General features: G+C 42.8%; 1 protein-coding gene across 1 annotated transcript in view; it reads right to left on the bottom strand.

Annotated features, from left to right (window-relative positions):
- SNX25 (sorting nexin 25) overlaps positions 1 to 18,252 on the bottom strand; it is an 830,371-nt gene that overhangs the window by 201,645 nt on the left and 610,474 nt on the right. The window contains exon 9 of the mRNA XM_069199645.1: positions 7,245 to 7,529. Coding sequence (XP_069055746.1) covers positions 7,245 to 7,529 — 285 coding nt within the window. The remainder of the gene's footprint in view (positions 1 to 7,244; positions 7,530 to 18,252) is intronic.

Genomic DNA, 18,252 nt, shown 5'->3' with positions numbered 1-18,252 from the left:
GCACAGTAAGTGCTACAGGCCCACTGGTAGCATTTAATTTACAGGCCCTGCGTATATGGTATACCACTCTACAAGGGACTTACGAGTAAATTAAATATATCATTTAGCTATATGCCAATCAAACCACATTTAAGGGAGTGAGCACAATCACTTTAGCTGTGCACTGGTTAGCAGCGGTAAAGTGCACAAAGTCCTAAAGCCAACAAAAATCAATTCAGCAAAAAGTGGATGGTAAAAGGCTAAAAGTTGGGGGCGGCCCTGCAAAGAGGGCCAGGTCCAATGTGTATCCATCAGGATAGCCTCAACGCTGCTCAAATTTAGGAAAAAGTTGAAGACTAACCTCGTTCAAGAATACAGCATCATACTGCATTAACCATCCTCAACCCAGCTTCCGCTTATTTGTTGACTTTATGCTCTGCCGCCTTTTGGCTAGGTTAGTGCAACAGAAATATCAAATACATACATACATGAAAGTGTCTATAACTAAATATTAGGATGACATGGTTACAATTTGAAAAAGGGAAAACCACTTCACAGATTGGACACTGAAATCAGATTAGAAAAAAATAGGCATGCCTCTGTTCCACTAACTTTATCAATTAAAAAGAAAACTGAAATTATCTGAAAAGATATCACTATTCAAATTTTTGGGTATGTCCATCAAAATATTCCAGGTGTAACAAGGGTCTGCTTTGTAAACATAGGTCACTGCATTACATCCAAAGAAAGTACAATTTAAGGACAATAATATGAGAGAGAATGATTTAAGGACCATTTCGAGATACCTTAGCGATGCCTAGATGGTGCTCATAGAGTAACATACTGGAGGAAATCAGGAAAAGGTGAGATGGAGTCAACAATAAACTTCAGAAACTTAGGAAGTTTATTTAAATGTTCGTGAGAGGACTATTAGAAGCAAAACAAGCAGGTAGGTATTTAAGAAAACTGTGGTAAATTAATTATACAAACGTAAAACATAAGTAATGCAGGCAAACTTGATAACAGGATTCAAACAATTCCAGGTTAGATACAGGTGGACACGAGTGATGAATAATAAAAAATAAAAATTAGTTGATGATGCAGGCCTAAAAGAGGGGGAGGACAATGTGTGCATAAGAGTAGTCCATTTCCACATATCTTTCATTTTATCCCATTCTGTGGCACATGTGCGAAACAAGCTATATTTTAAATACAGTTCTCTCAGAGGAAAAAATAAAATATCGATAGCAATATTAAAAAACTTTTGGATCATAGATTTCCTTTCACTTAATGTGTTAGTAGGACAACCAACTGTTGTGGTCTTCTGTGCACTGGCCTCGTTGATAGGTGCCACTGAAGAACACAGAAGGGAGGGTAAAAAAGTGCCCTGGCCCCTACAGGAGACGTACCAGAGACAAAAGAGTACCTTGAGAATAAGAGCCTTGACAATTAACAAATGGAGTGACAAGGCAACATCTTGTTCTGTGATGTTATTGCAGCCTAAATGTAGTGAATTCAAGACTAATATGCACAGTGTCGGCCAAATTATTCTAGTGTGGCGAATCATCATAACTGTCAGACAAGGTGATTAGGAGGCTATTCTGAGATTAAATGCAGAATGGATATTTTACAACACTGAATCTGCAGTCCATAAACATTAGCTTACTAATACTGAAGTTTGCTGAACGATCCCTGTATTACATAAAAATAAATCAGATATATTTGTGCCTCTGGAAAAGAATCGGAAAGTCTTGCACCTCTGAACAAAATACCACTGTCTTAAATTGCTTCACCATACAAATAATATGGCCTAGCATAGAGTAACTATTTATTAGGGATCATTTATCAGTAGTATAGTCTGTAATCATTTTTAGGTCTTGCCTAAGACCATGCATAAGCAGTTTGTCGCGAGACACATTATTATCTTATAGTGGGCTTAGAGCCTGTCCATTGCATAACATTGTTTGTTTTCAATGTCACTCATTTGCTTGTTTCTTGTTTGCTAGCTGAGCGGGATTTTCTTCCTTTTCTTGTGTTTGTCCTACCTCTGAAGTATAGACGCATTCCCAAGTCCTTCCCCGCTCTGTTTTTTAGGTGCTAATTTATTCTTTTTGTTTAAGGATTCTAGGAGAGTGCATGTGTTTTGCACTACCTCGCTCGTGTTTCTTGCCCCTGCTGTGGTCAGGGTTCCTGTGACTCGCCTGTGTGCTTCTCACCTACTCCTCCTGCATTGTTTTCTCACCCATGTGCTTTCTCCCCACCAGCTCCATGTTGCGCTCCTTCACTGGTTTCATTCCCCCCACCCATGCCCCTGTGTTGCTTCCCAACACCTGCACACGTCATGCTGCTTCCACTCCTCATTCCAGTCTTCCCCTCAAACCCCACCTGCACATTCTTGTTGCTTCCCCCACATGCTTTAAAAACACACTATAACACGCTCCCTGTCTTGCTTCTGCCCCTTGGACTATATTGCTGGACTATATTGGTGGCACCATGCTTTTGCACTTTTAAAGTTACCGATCCAACACGGAATGGTAATTAAAAAGAAACAGCTGCGTCACTTTGTATGAGGCACACCAACAAAAGGACATGGCCGGTTTCTTTCAATGCTTTTTTTTGATTTTACCATTCTTTAGCCAAGCAGCACAGCTTTGCGGATACTATGCTGCATGGCTACAATCACTGGGAAAGTCAATAGGTCCCAAATGAGAGGCCAACTGCCTTTGCTTGTTATAAGAAAGCTGTATACTACTGACCCTTCTTAGTGTGCGATCTTAAACCAGAGATTGATTTTGAAGCTGCTGGGGAGAAATAGTTGCCCAAGGTGTGATTCAAGGTTTTGTATCTTCCTCACACCTCAAGTTGACATGAGTCGCACTGTAGCCCAACCACCAGAAAAACGCCTGGGTGATTTAGATTCTCTGAGCACGACTTCCTCTCATGTCTCCTAGGTGGAAGCGGGGACTAGGTATAAAGGAGCAAAGCGTGAAGCTGAGTTATCCGAAATGCACTTAATAACTACACTACAAAATAACTTGTAAGAGTATGAATTCCACCCTAACATGCCTTGCATTATCACTGCAACTCACAACAGAGTGGGATCCCAGAGTTACTAACGGCCAGTGGCTGAGAATAATTGAAGTGCTTTATTAATTAAAGTTTTTGCTGTCCTCAGTGAGTGGCCCTAAGTGGGACAGGTCAACAATGCGGGTCACTTATAGTAATTAAGCCGCAGCTCACTGTTCTGGATCAACAAGGTTAAGAGTCCTAGCGTGTGCAAGTGGAGAAGACATCTACTAAACTTTTAAGATGTACTATCAATTTTGGAGCTGGTTGAGAATGCCTTGTGTATGGATGCCATTGGCCAGTAAGAAAAAAAACAGGGACAATAGTGTAGCCAAGAGTTATTACAATAGCTGAGGTTGATTCAAGCTACCCATCCATCATACGTTTTGAGTTACTCAAAAAGAGATCACTCATAACTGCAAAAATATTTCAATGCTGGCATTCTATGTTTAGGTATTTATTTCTTGAGACAAAAAGAACCACTAAGGCAGGCAATCTATGACAAAAATGGTTTTCCACTTGTGTTCTGCACAGTCTTGTCTCCTGGCCTCTAGTTTTCTCTGCTGGTTTGACATTCATAAGGGTTACCACATCACTATCCACTGATGCGTTGCCACCGAGGCCCTTACGCTCTTCTAGGAACTCAACTCTACATCTGAGGGAAAGAACGCTCATTTTTGTTGAAGTAAGAGGGTTAATCTTGCTGTAAAGCTCAATTAGTGAAAGCAAAATTCTTCTCAGGCTGGTGAAATTCTTGCTTTTCCACCTGCGGAACGACGGTATCTACTGTCTCCTATTAGGTACTGCCATTCCAACCTGACCTCAAATTCCTGCTCACTATCTCTCCTTTTAGTGGCAGGAACTCACGTTCTTCCACAATCCTCAACAGATCCTCCGGCTGCTCTGCTTCTCTTGCTCAATGTATTATGACTGTACCTCTTCTGTGCATTAGCACTGAGCCCTGCTCCCTGCCACAGCATAGCAGAAGGCCAGTTCAGCACACCTACATCTCTCCAATCTCCCTCAGGTCTTCCCCTCTCCATTAGGAACCCGGGAGAGGAGTGTCGTGGTGGAGCAGAGCTGGCAATTAATTTCAATTCTTTCAAACACAGCAGGCTCTTGATACCCTCACTACTGGTTCTCACATTAAGTTCTTCTTAAAGATGGCTTTAGAAAGTGTCAGACTCAAACTCGCATCATGAAAATGGAGTCTGCACTACGAACTCAGATAAAGACAGACATCTCGGAGCTCCACCCTCCTCATCACTCTGGTTAAGATTTTTGCCCTGAAACTGAATTCATTTCTTTGGAGTTTTTATCTGTAGTCTTTAGTACATTAAATGTGCCCAACCATATGTTTTGCTGTACAGCTTTGTAGCAAATACTTTAGGCACCAAATATGAACGAGTGCTTTGTTCGCAATTTCTTCAAATATGTTTTTGGTACTGAAAGTCGTTAGGCAGCTGCTTATTTGTTTTAAATAGATAAAAGTATCTGAAAATCTAATTTGACTAATTACCCGTTTTGTGATTATAGAGTTCCATTTACTTTATCACACGATCCAGCATAACAATACTTCTTCTGTCAAAAGAAGCTTAAAAATTTGGTCTGAAAATCTGTCACTTTTAATATGGTATTGTCTGTTTAATTTTCAGCCTTTTCTGTGAAGTTGTGTTTACGTTATGAATTGCGTTTGCTTCTAAGCACTTACTACTAAATAACAACAAAACATATCGAGCAGAACACTATCGTACACAAATCCAACAAAGTACAATGTGCCCACAACAGTACCCGTGTTCACTTTCACCAAATTCACACAAATGTAAACTAGTATGCAAGCATTTGGCCAGACCTACGGCTACATTCAACCAACCTATGACATCTATCAACAAAAATGCCGACTACTTAGTTACTCACAGACTGTGGCCTGCCATGGAATGCTTGAAGCATAGGTGAGAAAGTAACAAACCATATGGTAAGGCACAGCCATGGTAGAAAGTGTGCCATATGAATACAAAAAATACATTATTGGGTGATCAATTTGTGGAGGAGCTGGCCTTGTGTTGTGGACTATTCACAGGGGTATTGCTATACGATCATCCATATCCCTTCACCCCCCAATGTACATCTAATATTATAGCAGCAGAGCTTGCTCAACATCCCAGCAACTTTGCCGGCGTCACAAAGCAACACCTCTGTTGTTACATTAGTGCACCAACACACAGCACTTTCAGACACTCTCAATCTCACATCTTCTGGCAATTTTCATTCGGGACGACAGAAAGAATGCACATGAAAGGGGCACATATAGAAAAGCAATGTCAAGAAGTAAAGTCATAGGGTAAAATATGGATGATACATTGACTCAGGCGGACCAAATATCTTCTTGCTCATGGGTGGCGCAAACAGTCACTGCGGTGTTCGGAACTGCAGTAGTTGCCTCATCACACGCCACTCAAAAACAGTTTTACTTCCTAAATGCTTTGCCGGAAAGGAGTATCTGAATTCAGCATCAGCTCTGTGGTCAGAGGTTAAGCCCTCCAAAAAATCCCTTTTGGATGTGCGACTATCGTACACACCTACGACTGTGCATGGCCCAAGATTTGCAATCAGAGAAAAATGCACGCCATTAACAATAAAACCATGCATACGCACAACACAGTAGGGTAAATCTAACCGAAAATGTTGCTACTACACCTGCAAAAAGTGCAACACGTGTTAACTTTAAGCTGCCTTGAAATCTTTCCGATTTAGGTAGCTGCGTTTTGGGACAACTTAGGGCCTGCTTTAGAGTTTGGCGGAGGGGTTACTGCGTCATAAACGAGAGGGATATCACCCCCTCCCGCCAAATTGTAAATCAGAGTGTTCGCGTTTGCACGGTAGCGGCCACGGAAATAACTCCATGCCTTGCAAATGTCGGGAGTCATTGGGCAGGGGACTACCTTTAAAAACGATGAACTACTGAGAATTTATTGGGGCTTTTGGACCAGTTAAATAAGGATGAAAGATACAATATAAACTGAGGTCAATAAGTAGCACATGCAACAAGCAGAACCACGCACCACTATCTGACCATTCATTGGAGTTATTTGGGGGTTTATGTTTTTCATGTTGCAATTCACATTGAGCATTAATGAATGTTATCGTGAATTATATACGTATACAATTGAATAATAATTATGCAGTTGAAACAAGTTTAATATACGGTTTAGAAGTGTGTTTATTAACGTGTTTTGGTTAGACCACATTTTAGTCAAACCGCCATTTGGTTAAATTAAATGGATGCTGTTTCTCTTGCTGTGTCTTTGCGCCTCCATTCGCCCCTCCCATTAGGTTCCTCTGTGCTTCTTGTACTTCACAGGCTTTGCAGAACAACAAACAGAATGATATCATACGGTATTTTTCCATAATGTGCATGAAGTGTTAATAAACCCTCTGGTGTTCCTAATGTTGCAAAGTGCCTAAGGTTTCTTTCGATGTAGTTCTGCTTCTGGGTCAGCATACTTGTACTGGTGTGTAGCACATTCTTTAGAAATGTTGCATTTTACATGAACTTTTTTAAGTGTTGCTGAGGCTGCTCGAATTTTCCTTAGACATGCGAGTGTTAGAAGTCTAAATGTGACTTTGCAACCTCTGATTTGTTCAATATAGGTTACTTTTAGTTATGCCATGGTGAGTCTGTCCCTTTAGCTAATTTCATATGCAAAAATTGTGTCTGAGAGCCCTTTGCTTTCTGAGATTTTTTAAATACAACGTTTTAACTTTTCTCTGATCTAGAACTCAGTTACTGAGTGGGTTTTATGATTTATTATGTTACTCCTCTAAAGTGATGTTGGGTAGGGCGTTCTCTTACGCTAAATCAACCCAGAAGTGAAACCTCCTGATGAGATGACATTTTTAAATTTTGGGGTGTCATGATTATTGGGGTACAGTCCTGATTACTGGGGTACGGGGTTCCGCTCCCACACCTTTAACAAATACCTGCATTCACTAGAACAGAAAGGAAACATCTACTGAGGAAATGGTGCACAGTCACTTTACTTCAAGCAGCTATGAAGTACTGACCTTTTAGTGCCAAAATACTATCAAACCTTTTCCACAAGGTTAGTGTTTGGCATGCAAAGAAAAACATACGTTTACGGACATAACTACTATATTGTACGATTAAAAAAGGTGATGTAGGAAAACACTTGACTTACCACTTCATCTCTCTCATCAACGTCATCAAACATGGACTGAGAAGTGCTGCGGTCTTCCTCCTGCTTGATCAGTGTATCATACTGATCGCTGACAATGAAGGATGGGTAGTAGCGATCCTTAAGCGTTTCATAAACATCACTCTGGATTTTGCTGAACACCTCTATGCCTTTATTGCCCACAAGACTTTGCTGAATTTCTTTGTAAAGAGATTTTTCCACAGGAATTTCTCGACTTTCCACAAAGAAGTTCTGGTAGATCTCTCCAACTAGTTGAGGTATTTCATTCTGGTCGACCAACAGAAATGAAACAATTAATGTTGTTAGTCCAATAACAAGTATTTGGATTGTGTCCAATCATAGCATTTGTTAAAAAAAAAAAAAAAAAAGGCGGGCCCTACTGTGTATCAGACCAATATATATATTTTTTATCAGGGTTTGATTACAGAAAAAACAATATTACATTACTGCAGTGGACAATATTGTAGTCATATTTCAAGAAAACTCCGCACTTACTTGTTAAAAGCACTTGTTATTCATTCATTTGGTATAATTGGGCCTACACATCATTTCCTGCCGGATCAACAGACAGCCCGTTCCAATGACACTAAAAGTGCATTAGTGCCATGCCCAGCCCCACTAAAACTGAATCACATGTACACCCTGACCAATGCGGCTTCACGCCTACCCGCTCCACACGTCATAATATCTGCCATCTGCACAACGTCCCGGTCATGTCAAACCTTCTAGAGGCCCCCCTGTCTCTGGTGTTGGTGGACTTCAAGAAGACGTTCACTCGCCTGAAGTGGGACTACCTCTTTGAGCTGCTGGAAAAGCTCAACTTTGGGGCTAAGTACCTTGGCTATGTCTGACTCTTATACACAAACTTGGTGGCTAGGGCTCATATCGGTGGTGTATTGTCCAAGGCCTTGCAGGTCGTGAGGGAAACCAGACAGGTGTGCTCACTATCATTACAGCGCCTTACCATCACAACAGGGGATCTGGCAGATTGGGTCCGTACTGACACTCTCATACGAAGATTTGAATAGGTGCCTGGACTGGTTGGGACAGGGTTGCAGATAATTTGCTGTGTTTCGTTCAGAGACAGGTACTTCAAACATTCAGGAAATATACAGGTTTACACCGGAACCTGGCAAAAACCATGGTGTACACAGTGACACCGGAGGCACTAAACCTCCAGTGGGTGACTGGTTTGACGGCTGGGTCAGAGGAGTTCCAATATTTAGGCTTTTCATTACTGTGCAGGAGACTTGCACATAGGAACGCAACCTCTGCTGGCTGTGAGGCTGCAGAGTGACCTTGCCTTCTGGTCCCCTCTCCCCCTGTCATTGATGGGACATGCTATCTTTAAAATGATCTCACTACCAAGGCTGCTACATAAGTTGCAGAATTACCCATTTGATATTCCGCGACAATTCTTTAACAATATTAACACAATAGTTCAAACCTTTTGTGAGTAGGTAGGACTCCCCACATTGCCCAGACCAAATGCTAAAAGTCTCCCTATGTTGGAAAAAAAGGCTCAGCAGATGTCTTCACATACTACCGCACAGCATATCTAATCATTGTAAACGAGTCATTGTGAGACCTTCAGAAAAATCCCACTTACACCACTGAAAAAATAGAGGATGGGAGATACTCACCCACTACACCTTCACTATAGCAAGCATTGTTAACCTATGGCGGGGGATGCTGAGGGCTGTACTGTCGCATGGCCGCCTACAAGGGAGACAACGCTATGGGTAGGAACTGACCTCTTATATGTCATATCTCTTGAAGGTTTTTGTTGTTGGGATGCAATTGGCATATTCAAGCTGGGGGTTGTCATGACCGGCAATACAATGTGTTCCTTTAAGCACCTTCGAGCCACATACAACATGCACAAACATCAATTCTATAAATACCTGCAGTTATGACACCCATTACTCTCACACGTTAAAGGCATCATGGACCCCATCGACTTTAACCCCACTGGCTGAGTTATTATCGGGTAACATGGAAGCACATTAGATATCCCAGCTGTACTGCTTGTTAATGAAACCTGACAATGTTGACACCCTCAGACTGGCATAGAAAAAAAGATGTTGGTACACACTCGGATGAGGACTGGCAATTTTCCAAGATGGCAGCACACAAGTTAGCTGTTGCACCCAGTACTGAACAATACAGCTGACGTTTTTACAAAGGACCAATATTATTTGGTATAAAAAAGTGGCAGTATGGGAAAAAAGACGCCCCTACGTTAAATCTAGAAGTTAGGGTGGTGAGCTACTGCATACCATGATGGTATGTCCCTAGATGCTGCAATTCTTGGACAGGGTAGTGGGTACACTGACTGAGATAGCCTGCTGGCAGAAGGCAAACGACCTAAAACTACTGCTCCTTTATATACTACTAGAACTAGATATGAACCGCATAAACCCATGTTGATACGTCTTAGTCTGGTAATTGGAAAGCCTAACTTTGCACAAATGTGGCAGAACAAACAGCCCCCCACACAAGAGAGCTGGGCCCAAGCAGTAGATCACTGCATGATGTTTGAGATTCCAATCTACCAATCATGTGGCTGCTCAAAGACGCATGAAAAAATCTGGGGAGTTTGGCTGGACTATCGGAGTACAGCTGTGTTATGCTATTGGAACTTATACAGCACAGCATGCCCTGAGTTGTCAAAGCGCTAGAAGAAAGAACCCAATATCAAACAGAAAACAGAGAAGCCCCAATGGTTAATTGAGATGGAGAGAAAAGAGCCGTGCTTGAAACAGTTTTTTGAACTCAGCAAGAGTGTCAGCTTCTGGAATGTGGGTGGGTAGGGTATTCTACAGTTTGGCAGCAGCCACTGAGATTGACCGACCAAACCACATCTGACTTTATGGAATCTGGGAACAAACACCTACCTTCAAAAAGAGGCTACTCGGGGGTACCAATGAAAAAGGGAGTTGAGTTGGCTGGAGCCTTTCTGATGCAAGGCTAAAAAACCATGCAGAGAGCCTTAAAAATAATCCTTTTTTAACTGGAAGTCAGTGGAGTGAACACATCCATTTTCTGATTGAAAGATGTCTCAGGATGTTAAGGATAAGTCAGGCCGCCACATTCTGGGCATCTTGAAGTTTGCTAACACAGGAAGCATTGATATTGAGGTACAGAGAGTTGTAATAATCCAGTCATGAGGAGATAAGCGCAATAGTGACTGCTTGATGCAGATCCACTGGAATATAAGGAAAAAATCTTTCTCAAAGTTCTGATAATGAGCAAACGTGCTGGTAATAAGACTGGACTGAGTATCAAAGCTCAATGTAATATTGAACACAACAACCTAGTATTTGGTGGATTTGACCAGGGTGGGAAGAGATCCACAATCCTCCAGCCACCAGGTGTTAGATCAAACATATTTCTGAGTGCCAAAGACCAATACCTCTGTTTTGTCAGCATTACGTTTTAGGGCGTCGTCTTTCATCCACCTACTAGTGCTAGACATGCAGTGACAACTTCTCCGGTACAGAACGCCAGGTTGTTTTAAACAGACACAATGATCTGGTTGTCATCAGTGTACAATACTATTTGGAACCCGAAAGACTGCACCAATTCAGCAAATGGAGCAACAAGTATGTTAAAAAGAGTCGGAATAAGGGATGAGCCCTGAGGGACTCCACAAAGAACACTAAAGGTTTCTGCTTTGAACCCTCCACCGCTAACTGTATGTACTCTGTTGCTAAGGAAAGAACAGAGAAGCTTAAGAGCAGACCCACCAACACTGATTTGCTGCAGCCATTGAATCATCCGTACTGGCGAGATGGTATTTAATTCTGCTTGCAAATCAAGCATCACCAAAATGCCCTATCCGCCCCACCGTCCATCTACTTGATGGCAGATGCTGTCACAAGCCATGAGGAGAGTGTATTCAGTACAGTGGCCGCTCCTGAAACCATTTTGTGAGGAATTGAGGATGTTGTGAGCCTCAATGAATTTAAGAAGTTCCTAGTAAGCAAACTTTTAAAGCATCCTGGCACTGGAAGTAAAGAAATAGGACTGAAGTTTTTAAGATCCTCAGGGTCCGCATTCGTTTTTTTTAGTAGAGGAGTGACAATCGCTTCCTTCCAGGAGGAGGGAAAGACTGGTTGCAGATTGAAAGCAAACACTTTCTATAGGAAGACAGCAATAGGTCCCATAGCCAGTTGGAGTATTTTAGGAGAGCAGGGATCAGATGGAGATCCAGATTTAATACTCAGCAACAAATCTGTGGTTTGCTGCAAGGAAATAAGGGGAAATTCAGTAAGTTGTTTAATCTGACTGCGTGAAATGGCGATTTTGGGCGGAGTTTCACTAAGCATAGGTAGATCAACATTTTGATAGATATTCAGAATTCTGTCCCGAAAATATAGCGCCATTGTGTTACAGAGGTCTTGAGATGGAGTCACTAAACCCTGAGATGGGGAAGTAGACAGATCTTTTACTACTTTAAATTGTCTTAGCAGAGTTACTGGCAGCCCTATTTTTTCTGTAAAGAAAGCTGCCTTTTTAGATTTAATGGTTAGCTTGTAATGCAGCAAGAAAGGCTTATGCTTTTCTTTTTCCCCAGGGCTAAGAGTAGACTGCTATCGCCACTCTTGTCTGCAATACTCCTGTTGATGAATCTTAAGTCCAGCAGACAACCAGAGCGAGATGGGTCAATTTCTGGTAGCCATTTTAACCTTAAGTGGGGCTATGCTATCTTAGAAGGTAGTGGCCAAAGCTTGGAAGACTTCTGTGGAAGAGCCTACGGTGTCAACATTACTGGCTCTGAAAAGTTTAACTGCCAAACTATCAGAGGTAATTTTGCTCGCATTTATACACCTAAAAAACTGAGGAGGAGCCAGGCTAGCCCCAGACAAAGAATGAGGGAAAGGAGCACTAAATATTATAGCCTGGTGGTCTGTCCAGCTAGGGGGATGAACACAGTCGACAGTAAGGTCTTCATGATTAGAGAAAATACCATTGATAGCGTGACCAGAAGTATGGGTAGGGACACAGATCTGCTGGAAAAGCCCCAGGTTAGACATAAGTTCAAGGAAGGAGGCCATATCCTTACATATGGGGTCATTAAAATGGAAATTAAAATCCTCCAGAATGGATATATGATTGTGTACCAGGTATGGTTCCACAGTCAGGCCTCAGATCTCTAGAAAGTGGGCCCTTGAGTCAGGAGGACAGTTTACCAGAAGGCCAGAGAAAGCGCAGTTGGCCGAAAATTTAAGCCTAACCAAGGCAGCCTCTGTAGTATCTTCTTTGCTCAATGCCACAGAATCTAAAGTACAACCGAGTAAATCCCGTACAATAACTGCTAGCCCACCTCCCATGAGACCCTGGCAGTCAAGTCTACAGATTCTTTGTTACCTGTTTCATCATTTGCTTTATTTTTGTAAATTTGCTTGTGTGCCTTTCTTTAGTTTAAGTTGTTTCCTATATATTTAAGAATGTGAGCGCTGGTATTTCTGGATAAATGGGTGCTGCTGTGTCAGTGGAATTCAACTGCATCATCTGCAAAGAATGTAAGGGTAACATGGGGGCAAGGGTCCCACAAAAGGAAGCTGGTACTGCGCAGCCGGTTGTGCTGTGGGCGAATAAAAGACTTTACAACTTACTTGTGTTCGTCTGATATAATGACAACACCTAAAATAAACTGTTAAACCCAATATATTGAATCCCTGTTGCAACAAAAATTACATCTGCTCAGTGGCGGCTCCTCTGCTATGGCAGAAGAGCGTCACTCTCCTCCCCCCCACCACCTGAGCAGCAGCTGAAAAACTTTAGAAATAAAGTGATAATAAACAATGTTTAGTATTGTTTTAGTTTTAAAGGGTCGGGCCACAAGGGATGACAGAGAAGGAGGGGGAGTGGTGTGCACTCCCACTCAGTGCGCATGTGTGTTTGGCTGGCCGTCTCAGGACGGCCAAACACACATGAATACTGAGCTCTCTCCAACCTGGCACTGTCTTGCCGGGTTGGAGTCAGCAGGCACATGCTCCCAGTCTGCCTGGGAGTGCACACAGAGTGCTCAGGCCAATCATAACCATGCTCTCATGCTGTTAGCAGCGTTAGGATTGGCCGTAGGGCAGGCTGGGAGCCTGTGCCTTCAGTGCAGCCTGAAGACCGGCGCTGTGGCGGGGTGTTAGTTAAGTTTTTTTATTTTTTATTTTATTTTTTATTGTTTGTTTTGTCGTCCCCCCCATCCCCGTCACGTGCCGCCCGCCACTTTGCCACACCGCAAGCCTTCTGTGAGAGCAAGGCAAACTCATTTAAGGAGAGCTCTTCAAAGAGTGACTTAAGTATGTGTAAGAAAAAGGTACTGCACACCATAAAACAACAAACTGTCACCTAGGTAAGAATAAAGGGTCCGCTGAAATATAATACTGAGTAATTTTGAAGTCTTTAAATCCTGTTTAATTGCCTAGTAGGTGCCGCTATCTAGAGTCACATGGGAATAGGTTTGCTACCTTTCTAAGAGAAAAATACCGGCCATTTATTGTTGTTTTAAACGCAAAGGCATGAACGGGATACAACTTGAAACAAAATCGTAGTATTCATTGGCAACATCACTTTTCTGTCTTTTTTTTAACCTTAAATATTAGCTCTAGAACACATTTGAAATTGATTGCTACTCATATCTGCTGTTCGAAGAATGTACAGATAAGGGCTAAAAATACCAGTGTTAAGTGATTTTGCTTACTTTTGCACTGGCTGGGACATTAAAATACCGATGGTGCTGTTAGAAAACCAGTCAAGTGGTAAGCCTATGCTAAAGCAGATAGGATAATTAAAATTATTAATGAATGTTTATGTATGTTGAATTATAAAAAGAAAACGTAGAAATAAATAAAAATGTACACGTTTGAAAATGTGCCCTCGGAGAGCGATCACCAAGATTCACAAATGTACTAATAAAATGAATAACATGTATGAAATATAGAAAAACGTATTGAATAATGTAGTAGTATTTCATATTGAGATATATAAGGTATGTTTTGCATTATATTGTAGAGTTAACTTAGCCGAAGTTATGGCCTCGTCTTGCCAGTCCTCATGCAGAAGCTGAATTATTAATGCAATGCAGAGAAGCTAATGTGCTGGCCTGACCATGAACCGCTTATTGTTTAATAAAATCTGCTCAGCAAAAATTCTATGCGTGAACCGACGATGAACATGAGATGGCGGAATAAAAGTTTGTATCCAAATTGGTGTAAAGCAGATGGGATGTACTTTCCCAGAACTCGAACAATGGAGACACTAACTGAAGAAGATGCAAATTTTTTAAACCTGACGAGCCGGATGATGAGAACATCGCAAGGTGAACCAATCAGCAATCTGAGAACTGTACAATAATAAAATTCATAGATGTGGAGTAAATATACAATTGTACAGAGTCATAACTGGTGATGATTAATTGACCAATTAGGAATTGTGGGATAGGCTGGGCGACTTTGATATAATGACGTGACAGGAGGGGAGAGTTAAGATGTTAGGTGCAGATGACCAGAGAGAGACCTTATTCTGAAATTGATGCAATATTGGGGGAGAAGAGATTCGAGATTCTGTCATTGGGCTCACACTCTTGAGAGCCTGATGTGATGCTGATCGACTGATGACCTGAAGACGAAGACTGATTTTGTTGCTGATCCATACCGTGGATAGGTAGCTATGACAATGTGACTAAACTACCTTGTGCCTTTCTTCCTAGGTACCAACTGTGCTGTCTAAATAGTTTTTCTCGTAAGCTAGATGTTTTTCCAAATTCATGTTCTAAACTGTTTTCGCATGAAGTCCCACATGCTAATGCTAATCTGGGTTAGGTAGGTTCCTTATTCTAAGACGTTGACATATACGGTGACAAATGATTGACGGACTGATTTGCTGAACTCTGCTACTCATGTTAACATATTCATCGTTATTGGCTTACGTTGAAGCATTAGAATGCATGTTTCTCAAGTTCTGATTAGATTATGTTATTGGGGGTCACTAATGAATTAATCTTGAGTTGATTTGAATAAAGTTTGAATTAACCGCATGACTTAGTATTGTAACTAACAGGGAAATAAAATTGTTAAAACGTACATTGATGAATGTTGATGTTATTAAATACTGATTAATGTTTTGCTTAATGGTTATTGGTCTGTGTATTGATTATTGATGAACATTGGTTACACTGTAGCTAGGATACTCCATGCGAATCAAAAGGTTCATCGACCTATAAGCGTCCCCTTATAAGTTTACTTATTAAGGACCGGGCGCGCTAGCACCTACATGGAATGATGTGGTCGAAGGATCCATTCACTTACGGGCACCATGTGCTGATGGTAGAGAACTGGTATAATGAATGCACTGCATCAGCCTTTAATCAATTTGTTCCCAGAGAAGACATTAGTTACCTGTAGTAAGCAGCACTGAATTGGAAAGAAAATATGTTTAGTCACCAGAATAAAAGTTGCTCAGAACAGCAAATCAGATAGCTAACAATTTGCAAATTAGGGCAGTTTTGAATTCCTAAAAACTTGCTGCATTATTGTTTTGCAAGGTAAGAGAGACATTTGTGCTTGCTGCAGCCAATGTCTGTGGTAATGTCAGGGAAATCAACAGTAACGAGCACTGGCAAAGCAATAGTTCTTGCCTATACAAGAGCTATTGGCTTTGGAAATGTGTTTTTGCTATGTTGTACTACAGTTTGGTTGCTGTTCAGCATGGCTAAAAACTTGGTGGCGTAAAGTGTCAGTGTAGAGTGCTGTAAAGTGGATTTGTTGGTGTAGGGTGTCGTAGAGTGGAGAAGAGGGAGTAGAGTGTTGTAGAGTTGAGTGGTGGGGAGTAGAGTTCAGTTGCAGAGTGTCGTGTACTGCAGTATCGTAGAATGGAGTGGAGTGGAGTGGGCTGGAGTGGACTGAGGTAGTGGGTGGAATGGACTGGAGCACAGTAGGGGCGGACTGGATTTAGGATGGGGGTGCTTCAGTGGGTTAGACTGAGTGGGGTAGATTGGAGTGGGTGGACAGAAATGGGCTGAGGTGGACTGGATTGGGTGGACTGAGTGGGGTGGTTTGGATTGGGGTGGGGTGGGGTGGATTGGATTCGGGTGGGGTGGTTTGGAATTGGGTTGAGTGGAGTGGGGTAGAGTGGCGTGGTCTGGACCTGAGTGGGGTGGATTGAATTGGACCTGAGGGGGCAGGATTGGATCAGATTGGAGTGGGGTGGATTGGACAAGAGTGGGGTGGACTGGAAAGGGGGTGGATGGGACTAGAGGGGGTGGGGAGGACTGAGAGTGGGGTAGACGGGACTGGAGTGGAGTGGGGTGGATTGGATTTGAGTGGGGTGGGCTGAATCCATTGGATTTAATGGGGTGGACTGGAGTAGAGTGATTCGGATTAGACTGGAGTGGGGTGGGGTGGACTGGACTGGATGGGGTAGACTGACGTGGGGGTAGGGATTGGATTGGGTGCGGTGGGGTGGAATTGATTGGAGTGGGTGAAATGGATTGAGTGGTGCGGATTCAGGTGGGGTGGAATGGATTGGCATGGGGTGAGGTGATTGGAGAGGACTGGATTGCAGTGGGGTGGATTGGATTGGAGTGAGGTGGACTGCACTGAGTGGGATTGATTTGAGTCAATCAGATTGGGGTAGATTGGATGGGTTTGAGTGCATTCGGTTGGGGTGGGATGGGCTGGGCTGGACTGGAGTGGGGTGGATTGGATTGAGGTGGACAGGATTGGGGCTGGGGATGGGAGAGAGGTGGGGTGGACTGGAGTGTGGTGGATTGCAGTGGGATGGATGGGATTAGAGTGGGGTTGATTGGATTGGAGTTGATTGGATTGGAGTGGGCTGGAATTTGTGGAGTGGGGTGGATTTGATTGGGATGGACTGGGTTGCGGTGGATTGGATTTGAGTGGAATGGATCTGAGTGAGTTGAATTATGGTGGAGTAGAGTGGGTGGATTGAGGTGAATTAAGGTTGTTTGGAGTGGGGTGGACTGCAGTGGGGTGGAATGGTTTTGAGTGGGTGGATTGGTGGGGTGGATTGGACTGGGCAGACTAGAGTTGGGTGGATTATTTCTGATTTGAGTGGGGCAGGCTGGAGTGAGGAACTGTTTTGGGCTGGAGTGAGGCAGATTGTTTGGGATTGGAGTGGGGCAGATTGTTTTGGGCTGGAGTGGGGCAGGTTGTTTTGAATTGGAGTGGGGCAGATTGTTTTGGATTGTAGTGGGGCAGATTGTTTTGGATTGGAGTGGGGCAGATTGTTCTGGATTGGAGTGGGCAAACTGTTCTGGATTGGAGTAGGCAAACTGTTCTGGATTGGAGTGGGGCAGACTGGAGTGGGGCAGACTGTTCTGAACTGGAGTGGGGACGATTGTTTTGGATTAGAGTGGGGCAGACTGTTCTGGACTGGAGTGGGGCAGACTGTTCTGGACTGGAGTGGGGCAGACTGTTTTGGATTACAGTGGGGCAGACTGTTTTGGATTACAGTGGGGCAGACTGTTTTGGATTACAGTGGGGCAGACTGTTTTGGATTACAGTGGGGCAGACTGTTTTGGATTACAGTGGGGCAGACTGTTTTGGATTACAGTGGGGCAGACTGTTCTGGACTGGAGTGGGCAGTTTGCTTTGGCTTGGAGTGGAGTGTGGCAGACTGTTTTAGATTGGAGTGCGGCAGATTAGAAGTGGGCAGATTGTTTTAGATTAGAGTGGAGCATATTGGAGTGGAACAGATTGTTTTGGATTGGAGTGAGGCAGATTGGAGTGGAGCCAATTGTTTTGGATTGGAGCGGAGAGGATTGTTCTGGACTGGAGTGGAGCAGATTGGAGTGGGGAAGACTGTTTAGGATTGGGACACATTGTTTTGAAATGGAGTGAGGTAAATTGTTTTGGATTGGAATGGGGCAGATTGGAGTGAGGCATTTTATTTTGGATTGGAGATGGGCAGACTGTTTTAGATTGGAGTGGGACAGATTGTTTTAGAGTAGGACAGATTGTTTTGG

Source organism: Pleurodeles waltl, chromosome 1_2, assembly GCF_031143425.1.
Source record: "Pleurodeles waltl isolate 20211129_DDA chromosome 1_2, aPleWal1.hap1.20221129, whole genome shotgun sequence".
Classification (NCBI taxonomy): Eukaryota; Metazoa; Chordata; class Amphibia; order Caudata; family Salamandridae; genus Pleurodeles; species Pleurodeles waltl.
This window is presented reverse-complemented; position numbering and strand designations above follow the sequence as displayed.